This window comes from Helicoverpa zea, chromosome 2, assembly GCF_022581195.2.
Source record: "Helicoverpa zea isolate HzStark_Cry1AcR chromosome 2, ilHelZeax1.1, whole genome shotgun sequence".
Lineage (NCBI taxonomy): Eukaryota > Metazoa > Arthropoda > Insecta > Lepidoptera > Noctuidae > Helicoverpa > Helicoverpa zea.
In genome coordinates, this window is record NC_061453.1 from 2,825,120 (window position 1) to 2,847,655 (window position 22,536).

Here is a 22,536-nt window from a genome sequence, read left to right on the forward strand (position 1 = left end):
ATCAGTGGGATTGATGCCCGGTCAGGCGGTACCAGTGTAAGTTATGTGTATCTTAAATCTATAAGCTTTTTGAGGAAGACTGGACTATAAAAATTCTGGAATCACTAATCCTCGTGCAAGCGTAATCACTAACTAATTCCTACTCCGTATGAGAAGAGGCTTCTGCCCTACAGTGGGATAGTAAAAAGGCTGATGGTGATTACCACTTTACCACTGGAACTACGGAATCTTCCCCACCTTGTTAGTAAAACATAGAAACTACATAAAAGTAAACAACTTACTAATCTGAACTTTAGGATATTCGCAGTAGTTCGACCTCCAAGGATAGTCACAACCCTCCGTCACTCCTCGATGCTTGCCAGCGAAGACCAGCCCGTTAGGACAGTCATACTGGATCGACTGGCCGTTGTCACACTCCCAGTATTTGTCACAGTACTTGTCATCAGCCACTACTCGGGACTTCGTCTTGCAAGGGTCTTCGACTTGGGCACATGTTGCGAAGGTTACTGCCAACAGCACTGCAAGGAGAGAAATGGGTTTTAGAAGGTTGTTGAAAAGAGTTTGGTGGGTTGGTAAAGTTTTTGGCTATGTGATGTGCTTTAACTTAAATCTGATGGGTTATTATTATATTACGATTGTGGTCGTTGGTCGTCAACTATTTTTGTAGGTCAGTTTGATTGTAAATAAGCTTTGAATAGTCAAACCGACCGCAAAACATTGGGAGGTCTATCGTAAATACAGCCCAGCAAGTTAAATGAATGATTGGTAAATCATAAACACAATAGTCATTACAAACTTATACAATAAATATTGAGGTTTTACAGTAAAGCAGTAAAATTAGTTATTATTTACAAAGGTAATGGGCACTAAACGGCTAAATAGCCCAGCTATAAAATTTGAACACAGTCATTAAGATTTTCAATAACTTTGTTGCGGCTTCGTATTCTTTAAAACATTTTGCCGAAGTATTTTATTGACCTTGTCTTTATAACTTTTGAGCCGAGTCCATCAAGAAAGGTCAACGACCCTTGAAAAGGATCCCGTTTTGCTGTTTCAGCACAATTTGACTACCCCAGGAAGCCTTTGGGCCACAGCCACGTTTCATACCAAGTCATTATCTGAGTCTCTAATTGGTAACTTCTGTTACATTGGTATAAGGTCTAAAATTGCTCAGCAATTTGGTTACTGTCGCTGTCTACGTCGAAGGATCATTTTTTATTTTAATATATTCTTAGATTTCCTTGATTTTACTTATAAAATGGTAATTCATGAAATATTTTCACAGGATTTAAATCGTATTTAAAATCCAAGCTTTTCTGGAATTTGAAATACTTACCCAACTACTAATCATAGATTGATGTATGATATATCGGGTTTGTCGTTCATAATCACATTAAATCCTATGGCATATACTTTATAATATTCTGTGGCGAATTGTAAAAAAAATAACCTAATCCATTCAGTGGTTTAACCACAGGAGTCATTTTTCGTTTTTATAATTTACGACATCATGTGCAAAGCAGAGATAAAGTTAGGAATATCGAATGTTTTGATCGGTTGACAGATGTCAGTTTTCAAGGGAGAATTTCAGTTGTTTGTAATGACTGACTTTTATATGGTGTTCTAATTTTCGCACATTTTGTTTCTATTTACTTTGTTAGAAAAATTCATTTTTTTATTTTTACGTATTTTTCTTTTTTCTTTGTGTTAATCGACATATATTAACCAGTATATTAACGCATTTCATTTAATGTGATTGTGAACGACACACCCGATATAACGCTTAGCCATTACCTACATTTGAAAGTGTATTTTCAATCATTTGGAGCTATAGAGAAAAAATCTAAATTGCCTGAACCTGGGCATTTACCTAATACATTACAAAATACAATTTACCTAATAATATCAACTATATCAAGATTAGTCATTTTATTACACATGTATGTTCTATGTTTATTTATGTGTAATGACGTCAAAGGCATACAATTCTCGGAACTGTGCTGAGTTCTAATTAAAATTAAGGGTTGTTTGAATCATAGTAGATATTGAAGCTTTATTTCAGATGGAATTCATTATTATTTATTACTAACTTCTGCTCGCGGCTTCGCCCGCGTGATGTGTTGATAAAAAGTAGCCAATGTAGTACCGTGTAGTTTGTGTTAATCCAGAGTATCACCTATCTTCACACCAAATTCCAATCAAATCGGTTCAGCCGTTTTTGCATGAAAGAATAACAAACATACATCCATACATTCTCACAAACTTTCACATTTATAATGTGTCGGTAATTCATTATAACGCTGGTTAATAAGAATAATAGTCGGCCACAGATCGCTGGAGATTAATTTGTTTTTCGGAACCATTTTGACATTTATTTATTTTCAAACATATTATTTACATTTTTAAATATTAAATATAAAAATAAAAAACATTTAAAAATATAAAAAATAGGTTGCCACCGATATCGGGCACAGGGTCCAAGGTACCGGTGGTTAGGGTCCCAGAGACAGAAACCTCCTCACAATACGTGCCGTATCAAGGAGTACTGCCTTCTGAATCAGTCCCTTGATCCAGCCGCCCAACGAGAGCCTCCTGAGGTGTTCGTCGAGGCTCTTGGCTATTAGACCATTGGCCGTAATGACAATCGGCACAATAACAGCCGTGTCGACATCCCACATGGCGACAACCTCGTGCGCTAAGTCAAGATATTTTATTTGTTTCTCTTTCTCAGCTTTCACGAGGTTTCGGAACCATTATTATTATCCTTATAATATTAGTAGGAAGTAGGATTTATAATAGAATAGTAGGATTTCATTTCAGTAACGTTCTTCGTCCCTCGAAAACCCGCGTTTTGGCGCGCTATACTTTCTTAGAACATATTGCGTTATGACATCTCCGCTAGTCATTTGTTCTTTATAGTTAAAACCTATAACTTTCTGTTTTTCTTTTGTTTGTAACCAACTCATTTGCTATTAAATAGTTGAAAGCAGGCACATCAATGGCGACGCACGTATCAATCGATGACAATAGCCATGTTGGCGTGTCGGCGCATAACTTACGTCTTTATTAAGTTTATTTGGCAATATTGTTGTTATAGTTCGGCCATTCAGAGAATGCGTTCCTGACACGTCGCGATTGAACTGACGACGTAATAACATTCATTGATTATTGATATAATAATGTTGTTTTAATGCTCCTCAATTGTTAAAACGGTAAACAACCAGCAAAAATATTTTTATCGTAACTGCAACGCCATTGCAAAGTTACGTCGTCAGTTCAATCGCGACGTGTCAGGAACGCATTCTCTGAATGGCCGAACTATAAATTGAGTGGGGGTGTACAGGAAATTAAAGTGCAGAAGGTTTAGACAGTTATTATTCTAGAATGTTGTGTAAGGGTTAAAAAGATAAATAATGGTGTCGCTGCTACGATAAACCTTTTTATTTGCTGAAATCAGCCGTGGACGCCATTAAACCTTTCGATTATAATTGCAAAAATAAACCTCTCAATGATGATAAAAATGCTTAAAAATCTGTCTCATTGACCCAGTAACGCATTTTCTTTGGAATGTAATAATAACCATAACAGGGACAAAATCCTTCATATCACGGCAATGAAGACCATTTTAGATAAATTCAGTAGGCCTACAAATATAAGTATGAAACTTCAAAACAGGATGATAAGGTAACAAAAGTATTGCACATTTTAAGATCCCACATTAATTGTATTCTTTACCTTCACATTCTATCCATTCATAAAATATTAAAACAATTAAATATCCATTCAAAATGTAAATTCATTGTTCTCTACAAAGTGGTACTTCTGAAAATCTCCTGTCAAATACAACAATTGTTATGTCCCAGTAATTGTTCTGCGTTTGTACATACATTGCGGTCTTGTGTGTGTCTGCGCATGTTTGTACCTTAAAGATAAGTCATTTATAGCTTTTATGTTTGTTGAAAGACTTGAGTTATTCAGGAAAAGTTTTATATCATTCTTTGATAGATATAGATACACGACTCGTTCATTAATAAAATTGTTTATTAACCCGTTGTATGTCGAAGCCCAAACGTAGCGAGAGGCAATTGATTTTCTATTGTTTTAGGATTAGCGATATGTAAGAGGTTAATTCCCTTTTTGTTGTATGTATAAAATAAATAATTAAATGATAAAACAGCAATAGTAATTGACTTTTTTTTGCAATAACATAGATTGAGTTTTAAAAATCTGACATTGATATATTAACCAATCAAACTATTGCATAGCTTTTGACGCGAAGTTATTGAATACCTAATACAATGTACCTACGCAATCAAAATATGGTAATTTTGAAGGATTATTCAAATGTATTCCAATGTCACATACAAGTCTTCGCGACTCTTGCGCAAGGAGCGCTTTCTCCACGCATGCGCACCCGTGCGCGGTTGACGTAACTCGCGTAATCGGGTAAGGCTGGTTACAGACTAGTGTTTGTTTCTGCGCGTTTGATGTACACGACGTTTATATGAAGAGGAATCACGTACACGAGCATGTTCCGTCATTTGTTTGAAGAAGTAAAGATGAGGAGCAAATAGCTAGCCGATTTCATGCGTTCATCCGTGTACCGTGGGAACTACTGGCCGTGCCGGAATAAAGTATGGTCTATGTTACTCGGGAAGGGTGTAGCTTTAAAACAATGATACATTTTTCAAATCAGTTGTGTAGTTTCTGAGCTTTCAGGGTACAAAACTACAAGGAATCAAAAAATGTTTCCTATTTATAATATTAATTAGACAGATAAGCGCGTTATTTTTTTTTTTTTTTTTTTTTTGCCCATAGGGCAGGCTAAAGTCTTTCGACCATACTGCCTAGTCTTTCGTAGGTATTTATTTCTTTCGTAATATTTTTTTAAAATTTTGTCATACGTGTTTAATTCATGTCAAATCAATAATTTTTTGTCAAGTCATTGTCTTCTTTTATTATCCAGGTTTTTTTTTCCTAATCCAGCCGTTAAAGGCATAATTTCATGTCAAGTCATATCAATTTTTTTTTTTTTTTTTTTTTTAAAGACAGTGTCAACGTATTTTTTACGTCAAGTTAATGTTATTTAAAGGTTTCACCTTTTTCCCCTATTCATATGCTATTATTTATTTATATACACCATAAATTAGACAAATATAATAGAATATTTTAAAAACTATATATAAATTATATATACAAAGGTAATGCTAACTTTTATGAACATTTAAATGTCATTAACTGTTTCCAATATGAATCTGTACAAATATATATAAGTTGAAGCATTCATAAGCAACTCCTGTAAGCTAAGCGGGACCATTTCAGGATTTTTGTAAATTTTTAGAAGCTCATCCGACAACACAAGGCGCTGAATGTTGAAAGACGAACACTCAAAAAAGATGTGATGTAGTGTTTGAACCTTTTGCAATTGACAATAATCACAATATGCTGAGCTGACCATTTTGAGACGATGAAGATGATAATTTAATCTGCAATGACCAAAACGCATACGACAAATAATTGAATAAAATTTCCTATTTAAAAAAATGTTATTTTTACAGAACCAAGGTACAGTATTAACTTGGACATCGAGAGTATTAAACCATGAACCCACATTTTCATTGTGCACACAATTATATGAATGTCTCCCCCACGCTTCACACATGCGTTGCCTTAAGAGACTAACTACATCTGTGTAAGGTATGGAAACACTTTTATCGCTGCTGGGAATTGAATCCTCTAGTTCGACAATTTTTTTGGCAAGATAGTCTGCTTTTTCATTTCCTTTAACGCCAATATGAGATGGTACCCATACAAATTGAACTTCAATATTTGACTCAATCAATTGTACCCACATTTCCTTAATCAGATGAATAATGTAGTTAGTGTTAGCATGGAATTTATTATTTGCTATATTTTGTAGGACACTCATGCTATCACTTATTATGACCCATTTACTAGACTCTAAATTGGATTTTTTTATATGTTTCAGTGCACTCAAGATTGCAACAGCTTCAGCTGTAAAAATACTGGCATTTTTGTCAACTTTCATGCCTATACCGATATTTGAAGTAGGCTCATAAATAGCAAAAGAAGCCGCTCTATCATTCTTGGAACCATCAGTATATACAAATTTGTGATCTGACCACTCTGACAACATATTATACACATCCTCTTTAGAAGACAATTCTTTTCTCTTCTTTATAATGACAGTTATAGCTGGAAATTTACTACTAAATGAACCTTCATAACAAGGCAGGATATGTTTTGATTGATGAATGTTAATATTTTCAATAAAAGCTCTAAATTTTTTAAGACTTTGTAATATATAAAAAGGTTTTAAAGTAGTATGTGTAGCTAAATGTACAAGATTGTTTAAAAGACTATTACCAGAAACACTATAAAGCTTCAGAAAGAATCTTTCCAATAAGAAATCAAAACGAATAGCTAGAGGTGCAACATTACATTCAATCTGCAAAGCGTTCACAGGAGTACTTCTGAATGCCCCAGTAATAACCCGCAAACATTTGTTTTGCAAAATATTTAAACTATTTACATGTTTTGAATCTGCAGCAAAGCAATAAAAACCATATTCAAAGTGACTACGTACTAAAGATTTATATAACAATAATAATATTTTTGGGTCTGCTCCCCAGTAAGTTCCACTCAAGGATTTTAAAACATTAAAACCTCTATTTGCTTTGGCAACAATATTCCTAATATAATTACTCCAGGACAAATTGTGTGTAAATATAACTCCCAAAAATCTAACTTCAAGAGAGCTGGGTAATGCACAATTATGATACAACACAGCGGGTAAATTATGATTCCGCTTACCGAAAACGACTACTTTGGACTTTAATGGATTGATAGTGAGATCAAGGTAAGAGAAGTAATTGTGCAAATGTGTTAATGCAACATTGACTGTCTCAACTACTTGCGAAATGTTCTTCCCAGATGAATAAACCACAAGATCATCTGCAAACTGTAGATTTTTAACTTGAGCCCCTAAAATTAAATTTAATCTATGTATATACAATATAAATATTAAAGGTGACAATATTCCACCTTGACAAACTCCCTTAGCCGATAGTCTAGGACCATAAAGGTGCCTATTAAATTTTACGAATACTTCCCTATTATTAAGGAAATTTGATAGCCAATTAATGATTTTTCCCGGAATCCCTATCTGTGATAACTCATCACATAGAATATCTATATTTACACTATTAAATGCACCTGCAACATCAAAGAACACTCCAACCAAATTTTCATTTGCTGTTATGGATTTATAAATATCAAGCTGCAGTTGACAAATACTTTCACGAGCGGAACGATTCCTACGAAAACCAAATTGATTTGATGGTAAGATACTATTTTTTTCTATATAAAATTCTAAGCGTTGTTTTAACAGTTGTTCAAACAATTTACCAACACAAGAAGTAAGAGCTATAGGACGATAAGAATCAGGACACATTTTAGTTTTATCAGGTTTTAGAATGGGTACTAGGCAATCAACCTTCCAATTATGGGGTATAATATCATTTTCCCATAACAAATTCAAAATTTGTAGAAATAATTTTAAACCTGAAATATTAAGTTTTTTGAAAAGTATATACGGCATTCCGTCAAGACCACATGTGGTATCTCTCCTGGAAGTTATAGCCGCCATCAACTCTTGCAATGTAAAGGGATCAAGCATGTAGCAATTACTAGAATTACAACCAGAAGTGAAAATTTTTTCACTTGATGGGACAAAATCTGGTGTATATTTTTTAAGAAAATCTAAAATCCATGTATCGTCTTCATGACCACTGACATTGTATGTTTTATTATATTTGCGCATAAATTTCCATATTATTGATATCGGTGTAGATCTATTAAAAGTTTCACAAAGGGAAAACCAACTTTTTTGCCTTTCTGTTTTTAAAACCAGTTTTTTAACTGCCCGTAACCTTTTAAATTGCAAATAAGTTTCTTCGGATGGATTATTTTTAAATTCCACATATGCGTTTCTGAAGTTTATTACAGCTTCCGCGCACTTTTGATTCCACCAAGGAAGCGAAGGTCGCTTATTACTTCTAATGCAACAAGATCTATTGGAAGAATGTGCAGAACTGACTATAGAATTGGCGGCTGCTGTGCGCAAAATGCTACAAAATCTAAGATATGTGTCAGTAATACATAAACTGTCGATTTCAAAATCATATAGCAATTCATCAACACTACTGGTATATCTCTTCCAATCTACCAATTTGTAATTTGGATAAACAGGCAAATGCTCAACATTAGAAGAATAATGACTGTTGTTAATGTAACTATTATTGCTAATCACTGCTTTTATGATTACAGGGATGTGATAACTGCTACCAAGAGGACAATCATGTACGTTCCATTCACAATTCAGCGCTAAAGATGATGAAACTAATGTCAAATCCAACGCATTAGGACGCCAAGTCAAGGACCCAACAGTAGTTGGTTGACCATCATTGAGCAGAACCAAATTATTATCATCAATAACCTGTAGAATACTGCGCCCACGCACAGAGTCCGAGCCACAGCCCCAAGATGTGTGATGAGCATTAAAATCACCAGCCAATATGAAAGGTTCAGGAATAGATTTTATTAATAGATCCAATTTTTCCTTTGAGAATTGCGGATTACAATTCAAAGGACTATAAAGACTGACTATACATAACTCTTTGTTATTTACTTTTATTTTAACACAAATATTTTGTAATGAGTTATCACAGAAGGTTTTAATTTGAGTATAATTAATACTTTTATGAATGATTATTGCAACACCATTATGTTTGTTACCAATATCATTTCTTTCAATATTATAATGTTTAATTTTAAAATCGTGTTGCGGTTTTAACCACGTTTCACTAATGATTGCCAGATGAATATTGTGTCTATAAAGAAAGTCAATAAATATATGTTTGTTACTATTTAAGCTTTGTGCATTCCATTGGACAATATTTAATTCCGAAATATCCATTAACAGGCAGAAGAAAATTTATCACATAAAGTTGATTTGAGAGCTTCTTTAATCGACATTGAATTAATGGGTGTTTGTTTATTGCTTAATATTTTCGTAAGTGTTTCCACTAATGTATTTATAAATTTGTCTGATTTCATAAGATTATTTATTTGCGTGTCAATATTGCGTGCCGTTAGAGCTGGGAATGAATTCACATTAAAAAGGTCTGAATAAGTGGCGTTTCGAGATTTTATTTTATTTTCCTCTACCTGCTGTTTTTTAATTGGACAAGCTGAAGATATTGCAATGTGATTGCCCTTGCAATTTGCACATTTGGCATCCTGCGGAGCAACGTTACATTTTTTAAAATTGTGTTGCTCAGAACAGATCGAGCAGACTTCCGAGTTTTTACAAAATTTGGCGATATGCCCATATCGCATGCATTTAAGGCATTGCTTAACAGGAGGGATATATTTATTTACCTCATGCCGCCAAGAATCCAAATATATGTACTGCGGTAAGATGGTTGAAGCAAAAGTAACCGCTACTGCCTGTGTAGGAACGAAAGAGAACTTACCTCCATCACCTCTTACCCTGCGCATGAAACGCCTTACCTGGATGACATTTTTTGAACTACCAATCAACGAAAAAATTTCTTTATTTGCCATATCAACTGGTACTGAAGTGAGTACCCCAGTGACCTCAGTATCACCAGCAGGAATAGACGCTCTGAGCGATAATTGCTCCAGCAGTTTTTTGTTCTTCAGGAACATATTTGCGTTGTTCGGTAAGTCGAAAGTGACGCCAACCTTGTATCTATTAATGCTTCGCAAGTGCATCACCCCAGACACACCATGCTCCCGTATGCCCTTAGATAGAGCCATACGATCTCTGTCAGTAAAAGTCCTGCCTTCGTCAATATGGTTAAGGAAGACAACCAACTCCTCCTTCTTACAGTCCTCCGGATACTTCCGTGCGTAGCCTTTGACTTTGTAAATGGCATATTTATCTTTAGACTCCTCAACTTTGGAGTTGGAGCATGCCGACACCACCGAAAGTTCGGAGTCCGAATCTACGGACTCAGGCCGATTCACGTCTGGAGGGACATCTATGAGATCATCTTTCCGCCGCCTCTTCTTCCCCATATTTACAACTATTTATTTACAACTATTTATTTACACTGTATTCACACTATTATTTACAAATATAGTCCCGAGAAAACCTAATATTTTAATTTTAATTTGCTTCAAAATTAAAAAGCGCGCCTTTCCACTTCAATGGTTCCCGCCTTTTTCCCTCATAAGCGCGTTATTACTTCAAGTGACACGTAAAACAAAAACAAAAGACGAGCTCATCTGCGTCTATTTTTTTTTTTTTTTTTTTTATTTTATGTATCTGGTTCACCAACAATTGTTTATACAAGAAACAAGAACTTACGAGCTAGTACAGTAGAATAGCAGTTGTACAACAATTACTTATAGGTAAACTCAACATTTCTGATAGACATGCACGTAATTACTAATTTACAAGTACAGTGAAATTAAATAAGCCAAACAGTAGGTATATATAAAAGTGATAATGTACATAAATACAAAAGGAAGAAAGCGATAAAAGTTAACAAATTTAAAACAACACTAATTGACATTACAATAAATTATCATCAATAAAAAATAATAAGTACGAACAGAAATAATAAACAGAGAAACTAATCCAGAAAAACTAAAAACTGTCAGAATTCAGTCAGGCCCGAGTGAATAGACTTTTTACTTTTGTCTATAACATTTAAACACACATAATCAACCTACAAAATGCGCACGTAAAAACCGCCAGTCTAAAACCGCGCTAACTTTGTGAAACAATACAACACAGTCGGGCCAGTTTATTCAATAAATATTGTTTTACGTTGGGTCACTGTTTACACATGTATTTTTAATGCATTTGCTAAATAGTGTTGACAAGGCGTAAGGAGGGTAAGTTTGTGCGTGCGTGAAATGTTGCGAAATATTGTTGCATACGATGTTTGTTTTGTGTATTTAAATACTTGATTGTTACGAATGGTTGAGACTGGTTTTTTTTTTTGGAAGATATTCGTGTTTATTTTATTTTGCCATACGATATTTTTGTAGTTCTACCTACTTATTAATAAATTAATTTTATATAGGCATGCTACATAATTTAAACAAAATAGACGAAAGAGACTCTTATAAAAAAAATTATCGTATTTATCCGACTAAGGAAACCAATGTAAGCACCTAAACTGTTTGAAAGTCACACAACCCATAAAACAAAAGAATATCGTATAGTCGCGAAAGTATTATTTTTTAAACCAGTTTAAACCAGATCTCGTCTTTCCTTATTTTGCTACCAAGCGCATATCGAATAATCTAAACTGCTACTCCCGATTAGATTTGACCTTTGACCTTGAAACTTGGCATTCAGCTCGAGCGTAGGTTCGAGCAAGCTACATCAATATCCGATAGTCGGTAATCGAGATTGTTAGACTAATATTATCCTGTGTTGTTCTGTATGTTATATTCTCTTTTCATACATTAAGGAACTATACTATATTTACCGAAGTATACTAAATCATTTTAGTTTTATACGGACAACACTACCTCTACTGTGAGGACAACACTAAAAAGAGATTTTGACAGTTAGAGCGCGCGCTTCCCTGGTTTCCTTCGTGGACTGATAAACTATATTTTCTTACGATTGATATTAAATTGTGTTTTAAAAGTGAATACAAGAAGTTATTGTGATACGAATTGACGTTTTATTTCTGATTAAGGCTAGGAGATCATACCCTAGCTTATATCAGAAGCGGGAAGAACAGAAAACGCCTAATTACCAATGGGGCGCGAATGCTCCGAATACAATAAAATTAATGATCACGCCACACTATGCGAAACACTTAAACGAAGACGAGATGACCACAGCACTGATTGCTCAACCGCAATAATGTATCAAGGACTTATCTACTCAAGGAAAACAAAGCGACATGGTCAACAACTTGTGGAGCCTATAATGACGACGACCAGACAAGATTCTTGTGTGTAGATTACTGCTTGACACACACTACGCCTGATGGCGATTAGACACCTTCTCCGCCGCGATGCAACAGGTACCTGAGACATTGGACAATCAGGTATAAGCATTAATATTTTTTTTTCTCATTCCAATTAATCCATGGAATAGAAAACAATCATTTAATTGCCCAAACATGTGTATACATGCATACACACGCAGGTGCATGCATGTAGGATAATACAATTATTAAAGGTATGTGCTTAAAACATGTTTGCCACTTGTCATGGCATACAAATATAAAACCAGAAACATTTAGCTCTATATACTAAAAACTATTTGAGCTGACATTTCAGAGCTTCGGTACTGAGTTTCCTCTAGGTTATAGATATTTTGTTGTACATAATGGGTGCCATTCAAAATATAATTTAGCACATAAGTGCAGTTTTACATGGATGTGAACAGAGTTTGCTATTGATCCATTTGATGCATACATTTTTAAGGTGAGTAAATGTACAACAATATATTTCATTAGACATCCATAAACCAGCTGGGAACATGACAGATACTCTGAGGTAAACATTTATATCCTGAGTAATTATGTATGGTGTTATTTTTGCTACACATTGAATACATAAAATATTCATGAGAAAAGAGTAAATAAAGCAAGTAAAGCTAATTGCATAGTTCATGGGGATGATGGCCAAACGATTTGGTGTTAATGCATTATTTACATACATTACTGAAATAGACAAAGGAAGTACCTATAAAAATAAGTAAATAGGATATAACAATAGGATATTCATGATATAAAGCCAATATTACAATAATTAAAATTGAAATAATCATAATCACTTACAAATAGAGGTAGAAAATAAAGTGGTTAATTGACAACCAACAAAAACCGTGCGACACAGCTCTTGACTATTCTATGTACATCCAAAGCGGTGATAACAGGTATTAATAATGGATAATCAAATACTTTAAAGTACTATAAACACTAAACTGGTTTTTATTAATAAAGTAACTATGAAACTAAATGCTTCAAGCCAGTATGTTTCAGACAGTAAGTATGTTTTACCAATATCTTGGTACTGCCAATAGCATACATCATTGTTAAGTAAAACTTCATTCCAAGCAAATATCATTGCTTGTTATTATTTTAAAGAGTATCTAAAGTGAAAATTATAAAAATGGTAATCTTTTTAAATGATCTTTTCCATATTATTAACTGTAAATTGCCTCACCTAGAAAAAGTTAAACTGCTTATTCTATCTGAATGTTGGATGATATTACAGCTAACAGGTACATTATAGGACTGTAACACATTAAGGATAGTTTAATCACAGTAAAGATGCAGCAATTGTAGTAAATATTATTTACTTAAAGGATTTTACAGACTGAAGCATAATAAATAAATATAAATCAGTAGTGTCAATTAATCAGAAGAAAATATAACTCAGTAGTGTCAGTAATCTGAGTAGCCAGATCAGATATGTTCTTTTTGAAAGATTTCATTTTAATTTGGAATCCACCACTTGATGCTGAGACCAGTTTTCTCAACCATTAAAAATAACCCGAAGTGCTTAAAGATATGTATACTAGAATCAAATAAATACAAAATAAAGAAATTTCGGCTTTGAAATCTGAATCGAAAGCAGTCTATATATTATTAACTTAATAAATGAATATGGCAATTGGGTCAATAAGAGATAGGTTTGAGTTGGAACAAAACAACATTAGTTATACATAAAATTGTCTGATACTACACAGGAGCTATACCATCAGAATACATTATACCATACTGAAAAAGAAGTATGTGAGACAGTTAAAGAATAAAAGACTAGGCAATTAATAAGTAATTTGTCCTAGCCCATTAAAAAGTTGAATGCATACCAGGGCACTCAGTAAAACATATAGATTATTATAAATAAACTGAACCTGAACCTTTATGGATGGTAACGATACGAGTTAACATTTCTCTCTATACTCTCTTTATGACAGGAAATCTTGTAATTTCCTGGGAGGTAAGACATTTTATTCTGAGACTAAATTTCAGCACATATTGTATGTTAGACCTTCTCTCACAGAAAATTACATGTACAGTTTATGATGATTTTCTTGATTGATGTTGTGAGTCTATTCTGACCACTTATAAAATAGGAACCAAGATTGTGGAGGATCAGAGGAGTGAATTCAGTGGGGTGTCAACAACATCTTTAACAAGTCAGTAAGTACAACCACAAGTGTTTTACAGTCAACAACTAAGAAAGAGCATTGCTTAGTATCTATTAGTTTGAACCATTAATTGAAAAAAAAACTGACTAATAAAGAACAATTTATATGGTGATTGGAACTTATATTTAAAGATGATGACATCTGGTTATGTTTATATTCATATATATTTATTTGCATTCCATAATGTTACAATAGATGTTGAAGAGGCTTAAAACTAAGTAGGTACCATTATAGGCCCTGTTAGGGCACAGCTAAAGAAGGCAATACTTTAAGGCACCATAAATAAAGAACCATGAGTTAAACTAGGCTCAGGGGTACTTTGTTGTCACTTTGTTTGTATTAAAATTGTTTCTACGGCACCACCTTCAATTCTGCTTTCGTATCCCTCATCAGGGATATAGTTCCGAAGGAGCAGAAAGCTTTTCCACTCACGCTTTACAACTTGTAGAGTTATAATTTGATTAAATGGTATTAACTAAAAAGAAAAGCTTAAATTGAGAAGTGTAGTGATTTTAATGAATTGTTAATTAATAAAACAATACCAGACGAAGAAAATTGAATGAATAAATTAAAGATTTGTACAATTTTTACCTTGATTATCTGTTATTAATTCTTACGCGCCTCTGTATTGAGATGTGAAATGAATTGAAAGATTCATACTAATTCAGTTTGGTTGTATTGTTGAATTATTGAAATAAGACTACATAAATAAACTTTTGATAAGTTCATAGGTTGGAAGGTATGCACTATGTACTGTTTTAGCTGGTTCTATTGTTTGTTGCTGAAAACAAACGACTCGAGGAAGAAAATGGATATTATGTATTTATATATTTTAACCACTACAATAAGGGATTAACAGAAACAATTGTAATGTTGTAACAATTGTATGGTCTGATTGAGTTTGATTGTGTTGTTAAATAATAATAATAGAAGACATGCATTGATTTAGTTCAACCATAGGCATTGCTCTAATACAAATAAGAGATGGACAGAGAAAAATGTAATTACTTGTACATTTCTCATTTTATTATGTTGTTAATTATTAAAAACTAGCGACTGGAATGCTAATAAAGAATTGAGTATTGAATAGACAAGATATATTGTACTAGTTGTGAGATAACGAATATAAATAAGAGATGGGCAGAGAAACTGACTAAAGAATTTGTATTAGCTACTTTGATCATATTGATGATTAATGGATACTAAACGAGATAAAATATGTATACATATATATTGTAGTCAGAGATAGAAGATGTAATAAATTGAGAGATTTGTATATTGTCCAGTTTGAGGATATTGACAATTACGAGTCATTTATGATTCTGAATTTAATACACGAAGGAATTGTGTAAGGACGGTTTTGTGTAAGGAGCCGCTTGTAATAATATTATTAATCAATATTTATAGAGATCTTCATTGACACATACCTACTTAAAAAGCTGTGTATATTTATCATAGCTCTCAATTCTTCGAAACTAAGTCCTTAAAAAATAAATTGTATATATTGTGCCAATAAAGTGTAATTGTGAAGTATATAAAATAAGACAGGATATTAAGCAATTGTATATTGTATTGAAGATCAATACAAGTGTAGTGACGCAGTTTATGAATCTAAGGCTGGATATTAAGAAATTGTATATTGTATTGTTAATGTACAGTAGTCCAGGTACTGGATAGAAAGAAGTTGTTTACTGTAATGAGAATTATATAAGCAGAAGCAATGTGTAAATACTGATTTGCACTTTGAATTATGATAGTGATAAATTTTAATGTGTTAATAAGGAACATAAGTTCAGAGACTTTGTATAATAGAAGTTTTCTATTGAAATGAGAAATGATATAAGTATTTTGATGCCAATATGGTGATGTTGACTTGTACTGCTTGAATTTGAATGAGGTACACAAATCCAGAGACTGGATACATAGGATTCTTTATTTAATGATTGATGATATAAGTATGTTGTCGTCGATATGTTCATATTGACTTGTAATATTGAAATTTGAATGTATTGATAAAGTATGTGTAAGATAAGAACCGAGACTGGATATAAGGAATTGTTTATTTGATGGGGAACTATATAAATGAATTCATGTCAATATGTTGATTTTGACTTGTATTGCTTGAATTTGAATGTATTGGTAAGGTACCTACACAAGTCCGGAGACTGGATATAGAGAATTGTTTATTTAATGGGGAATGATAAAAGTATATTGATGTCAAAATGTTGATGTTGACTTGTAATCGTTGAATTTGAATGTATTTATAAAGAAATAAATCCAGAGACTGGATATAAAACATGTCGATTATTGAAATAGGAAATGACATAAGTATATAGATGCCAATATGTTGATGTTGACTTGAAATGGTTGAATTTGAATGTATTTATAAAGAATATAGATCCAGAGACTGGATATAAATAAAGTTGATTATTGAAATAGGATATGATATAAGTATATAGATGCCAATATGTTGATGTTTACTTGTAATGGTTGAATTTGAATGTATTTATAAAGAAATAAATCCAAAGACTGGATATAAAACAAGTCGATTATTGAAATAGGAAATTATATAAGTATATAGATATCAATATGTTGATGTTGGCTTGAAATGGTTGAATTGGAATGTATTTATAAAGAATATAAATCCAGAGACTGGATATAAAACAAGTCGATTATTTAAATAGGAAAATATATAAGTATATAGATGCCAATTTATGTTGATGTTGACTTGTCATGGTTAAATTTGAATGTATTGATAAGGTACATAAGTCGAGAGACTTGATAGAAGGATCTTGATGTCAATTTGTTAACATGACTAGAAGGCGTAGATAGCTCCAAATAGGAGTGAATTCCTCGTTGCAGTCACAGTGATAGTAAGATTAACTTACTCTGTTAAACTTGAATGTTTTGATAAAGTATACAAGTCCAAATACTAGACGTGAAGTTGTTTACCGTAGTAAGAATTTGTACAAGTATATGGTTGCCAATTTGTTAAAATGGCAATGTACACAAGTCACAGTTTGGATTCAAAATGAAATGAAATGAAAATATTCGCAGAAATTGTTTATCGTAGTGAGAGTTTATGCAATTATATTGTTGACGATTTGTTAGCATGGCTGGAAGGCGTGGATGGCTCCAGTTGGAGTGAAGGCCACGATGCAGTCATAGTTAGAGATGGCTGGAAGGCGTGGATGGCTCCAGTTGGAGTGAAGGCCACGATGCAGTCCTAGTTAAAGATACGACTCTGGAAGGTTGGCACGATCGTGAAGCCTTGTTGGTGGACATCCTCTTGGCTTTGCGGTGAGGGGTCAAATGCTGATGTCGTGAGTTGAGATTGGCTGGAAGGCGTGGATGGCTCCAGTTGGAGTGAAGGCCACGATGCAGTCCGTCCTAGTTAAAGATACGACTCTGGAAGGTTGGCACGATCGTGAAGCCTTGTTGGTGGACATCCTCTTGGCTTTGCGGTGAGGGGTCAAATGCAGATGTCGTGAGTTGAGATTGGCTGGAAGGCGTGGATGGCTCCAGTTGGAGTGAAGGCCACGATGCAGTCCGTCCTAGTTAAAGATACGACTCTGGAAGGTTGGCACGATCGTGAAGCCTTGTTGGTGGACATCCTCTTGGCTTTGCGGTGAGGGGTCAAATGCAGATGTCGTGAGTTGAGATTGGCTGGAAGGCGTGGATGGCTCCAGTTGGAGTGAAGGCCACGATGCAGTCCGTCCTAGTTAAAGATACGACTCTGGAAGGTTGGCACGATCGTGAAGCCTTGTTGGTGGACATCCTCTTGGCTTTGCGGTGAGGGGTCAAATGCAGATGTCGTGAGTTGAGATTGGCTGGAAGGCGTGGATGGCTCCAGTTGGAGTGAAGGCCACGATGCAGTCCGTCCTAGTTAAAGATACGACTCTGGAAGGTTGGCACGATCGTGAAGCCTTGTTGGTGGACATCCTCTTGGCTTTGCGGTGAGGGGTCAAATGCAGATGTCGTGAGTTGAGATTGGCTGGAAGGCGTGGATGGCTCCAGTTGGAGTGAAGGCCACGATGCAGTCCGTCCTAGTTAAAGATACGACTCTGGAAGGTTGGCACGATCGTGAAGCCTTGTTGGTGGACATCCTCTTGGCTTTGCGGTGAGGGGTCAAATGCAGATGTCGTGAGTTGAGATTGGCTGGAAGGCGTGGATGGCTCTAGTTGGAGTGAAGGCCACGATGCAGTCCGTCCTAGTTAAAGATACGACTCTGGAAGGTTGGCACGATCGTGAAGCCTTGTTGGTGGACATCCTCTTGGCTTTGCGGTGAGGGGTCAAATGCAGATGTCGTGAGTTGAGATTGGCTGGAAGGCGTGGATGGCTCCAGTTGGAGTGAAGGCCACGATGCAGTCCGTCCTAGTTAAAGATACGACTCTGGAAGGTTGGCACGATCGTGAAGCCTTGTTGGTGGACATCCTCTTGGCTTTGCGGTGAGGGGTCAAATGCAGATGTCGTGAGTTTAGATTGGCTGGAAGGCGTGGATGGCTCCAGTAAGAGTGAAGGCCTCGAGGCAGTCCTAGGAACGCAGCTCTGTAAAGGTGGCACAGTCATGACTTCTTGCTGGCGAATAACCTCTTGACTTTGACCTTTAACTTTGTACCAAAATATAAACCAATTTGTAAATGTGAACACCATGTAGCATTTTGATTGTCACTTTACTCTCATTTGTCTTTGCGATTCTACATGATCTTCGCATGCTTTTACTGTATGTATCAATACATACAAATTGTAATACTATATTATTTTTAAAAAGAGTAACCATGGAGTTTCTTGCCCGTTCTTCTCCATAGGAAGCTACTTTTGGAATGGGCAACTAGAATCAAACTTAGTTATAATTTTGACGTCCATAAGTGCTTGTAAAGGCCTAAATGAAATAAATGATTTGACTTTGACTTTGAGAAGTTTGAGGACAAACTTAGTGGTCAGAATGGCCGAATGTTAGACTAATATTATCCTGTGTTGTTCTGTATGTTATATTCTCTTTTCATACATTAAGGAACTATACTATATTTACCGAAGTATACTAAATCATTTTAGTTTTATACGGACAACACTACCTCTACTGTGAGGACAACACTAAAAAGAGATTTTGACAGTTAGAGCGCGCGCTTCCCTGGTTTCCTTCGTGGACTGATAAACTATATTTTCTTACGATTGATATTAAATTGTGTTTTAAAAGTGAATACAAGAAGTTATTGTGATACGAATTGACGTTTTATTTCTGATTAAGGCTAGGAGATCATACCCTAGCTTATAAGATAGGTCATGTCTTCTGGGAAAACTATACCTGGATCAATCTACCTAATGAAGTTATAAAGGTGGATTTACATATCTTTAGATAATGAGTATGTCAGACGCGTGTCATTTGCATTATCTAGGTATGGTTCCATACCAATATTATAAAGGGGACAGATTTGATAGCTTTTAGTACCTACTGACTCCGAAACTCCAGAAGCTATTTGAAAAAATATTTCCTTGTTGAGAAGCTGCACTAATTCTAGGTGTATATCCGGTTGCGGGAAAAAAATCCCCACGAAACGTGGATGAAATCGCGAGAAACTGCTTTTATAAAGACATTTCACATCCTATACGTAGCTTTATGTTATTTGTTTAACTTTAGTTTTTGTCTGTAGATGTAAATCCACCTTAATACTTAGTAGTTGGCTAACTCGTTGCAGTTCATGTTCAGACTAACTTGTTAAAGTGTCACGATGCATCTGTGTGCAAACCTACTTGGCAATAGTTTTGGTTCCCTTCTCGCTTTTTTACTATATCTACCTAGGATACTAAAGTGTATATCGAGATGTTTATGCTGCATCTTCAAGAATTCGGCTTATCTATTTTGTAGAAAAGTAGGTTCCAAAAAGCGTTATGCTTTTAAATAGGGCGTTTTTTATGCTGTAAGTTTATTGTAAAATTAAAGTTGTAGATTATTAAGCTTTATTTTAGATTATTATTAACATTAATGATGATTGAAAAATCGGGTAGGTATCTGATGTCGATGGTAGCAAAATGATCTTTAGGTATAGATACTTAGGCGACAATTTCAGGCAGGCTCTATAATCATCGTTTGATTGTCACGTACGCAAGTGATGTTGGCGGTTGGTGTCTGTCTAGACTAGATGATATAATGAGAAGAATTAATTTATATTCAAAGAAAGCTTCATTATAAAAGCCTGCCTTAAGCTCGACCTTGACTTTTAATATCTCATTCTGTTGAAGTCTTCATTTATGAAAGCTAAACATTTCTTTTTAAGTAGGAGCTAAAACAATTTCTTTTTTATTCTACGTAAAATAATAGAGGTGTAATCAAGCCTATTATTTAAGAGTATTTTATTATTAAAGTAACTATAATTTTATACATACACAAATGTTATTTCAAAGTAATAATTAGAATGTAATAAATGACTGTATTTATATAATTTTATATATAACTAGTCCGCATCCCGTGGAAACTACTGCCCGTACCGGGATAAAGCATACCCCTTGTTATTTGGAAAGAGTGTAGCTGTCCAACGGTGAAAGAATATTTCAATACAAACAAAAAACAAAAAAAGTTTCAGCATGCTACAAACAATGTTTAGTTATTACTGTCTTTTTTAACGCTGTAATTAATACTGAAAAATTACTCGTCAAATTAAACATAGTTATTAATATTGACGTTAACGTTTGCACTAATTAGTCACCAGTGTGTTCCTGCCTTTCAAATCACAAATTGCAATTTAACATACACTTTCTAAAAAACAGTATTAGAATGTTTTTACAGCAAATTGCTATAATTATAGTCTTCATGTAATTAAGTAGAATTTATAGCGAAACCAGGAAATTGGTAGACTTAACACTACAATGTATTAATCCAATTAAAAGATAACTATATTTTACAAGCTGCTTTTGATTTACGACGGCGTGAAAATGTGTGGTTATTGCACTCAGCTTTTATCAAGAATATTGTATTAAAAGCGGGAGTGAAGTATGCTTGGAATACATCATCCTCCGACCTCGGCTTCCAGTCTAACCGGTTTCAGCTGAGTACCAGTGCTTTACAAGAAGCGACTGCCTATCTGACCTCCTCAACCCAGTAACCCGGGCAACCCAATACCCCTTGGTTAGACTGGTGTCAGACTTACTGGCTTCTGACTACCCGTAACGACTGCCAAGGATGTTCAATGACATCCGAAACACAGTCATTGGTGTCTAAGATATACTTAGAAAGTACATACAAAAGAAAAGTTGCATTGGTATTTGCCTCACCTGGAATTATGCTTGGAATACATACACATATTATAATATTCTTACTTCAGTTAATTTATAAATTAACTTAATGTCTTTCCTAGATGGGCTGCGGAATTGTTCGAAAGAGTTACCAAGACCCTGGTACATAAAAGGCATCAGAAGGAACATAATAGGTTTTAGTCAGTAAGAGTCTGACACTCCCTTACGCTGCTAACCCACAGCGGGAGGGGTCATTTGATGATTTCCCATAAAAAAGGTCTCTGCTAGATCGTCATACTCCTTGTTCTTATCAAAATTTCTGTACTTTTCTATCTGACGTAATTACGCCTTACAAACAAACTTACGAACATGCTGCTCTTTATATTAGTGCAGAAGTTAGAATTACTGTTGATTACAAGTCTAGATTCAAAAGGTTAAATGCCCATTAGAGTTGGTTCAGGTACTAATGCTAGCAAATGACTGGGATTGGGAAATTAATAGGATGCTGTTACTACATAAGTAGGGACGGTATGTAGGCTACACTTCGTCGGCATTTAAGTGATAAGCGATTGGTTTGGAAGAGGGTTTTAAGTAATGAAAAACTGAGATGGTTTCTTTATACAGGGTTACTTTGCAATTTGAGGTATATATATATATCAATAACTAGCGATTTTTTAGCGGTTTACTGCCCATACTTGGATAAGATAGGTAGAATACGTTACTTGGAAATATTTTAGCTTTTCAACAGTTTAAGAATTTTTCAAATCGGTTCCGAAGTTTTAGTAGTTTTCTGTATACAGGTTTACTTGTTACTTAAAGTGTGTCCGGAAGGACCTGATAGAAGGATTTAATTGTAAAATTTAGGTAAGTAGGTAATCCTATAAATTATAAGGATCAGAAACAGTGGAATAAGGATAAAGATAAAGTTATCACTAAAGAAGTCGCCAATTAAGATGAACTTTTGTTACCTACCGCAATATAAGTTTTTTGGTATACCAATTTTCCTCACCAAGAAACATAAAGAATTTATCAGTGATAATATAAATTAAGGCTGACTTGCACCA

The 22,536-nt window shown here is 34.5% G+C and overlaps 1 protein-coding gene across 1 annotated transcript in view; it reads right to left on the reverse strand.

The window, feature by feature from the left end:
* Positions 1-22,536, reverse strand: part of LOC124642655 (protein obstructor-E-like) — a 69,945-nt gene that overhangs the window by 13,886 nt on the left and 33,523 nt on the right. Inside the window, exon 3 of the mRNA XM_047181230.1 lies at positions 282-518. Coding sequence (XP_047037186.1) covers positions 282-518 — 237 coding nt within the window. The remainder of the gene's footprint in view (positions 1-281; positions 519-22,536) is intronic.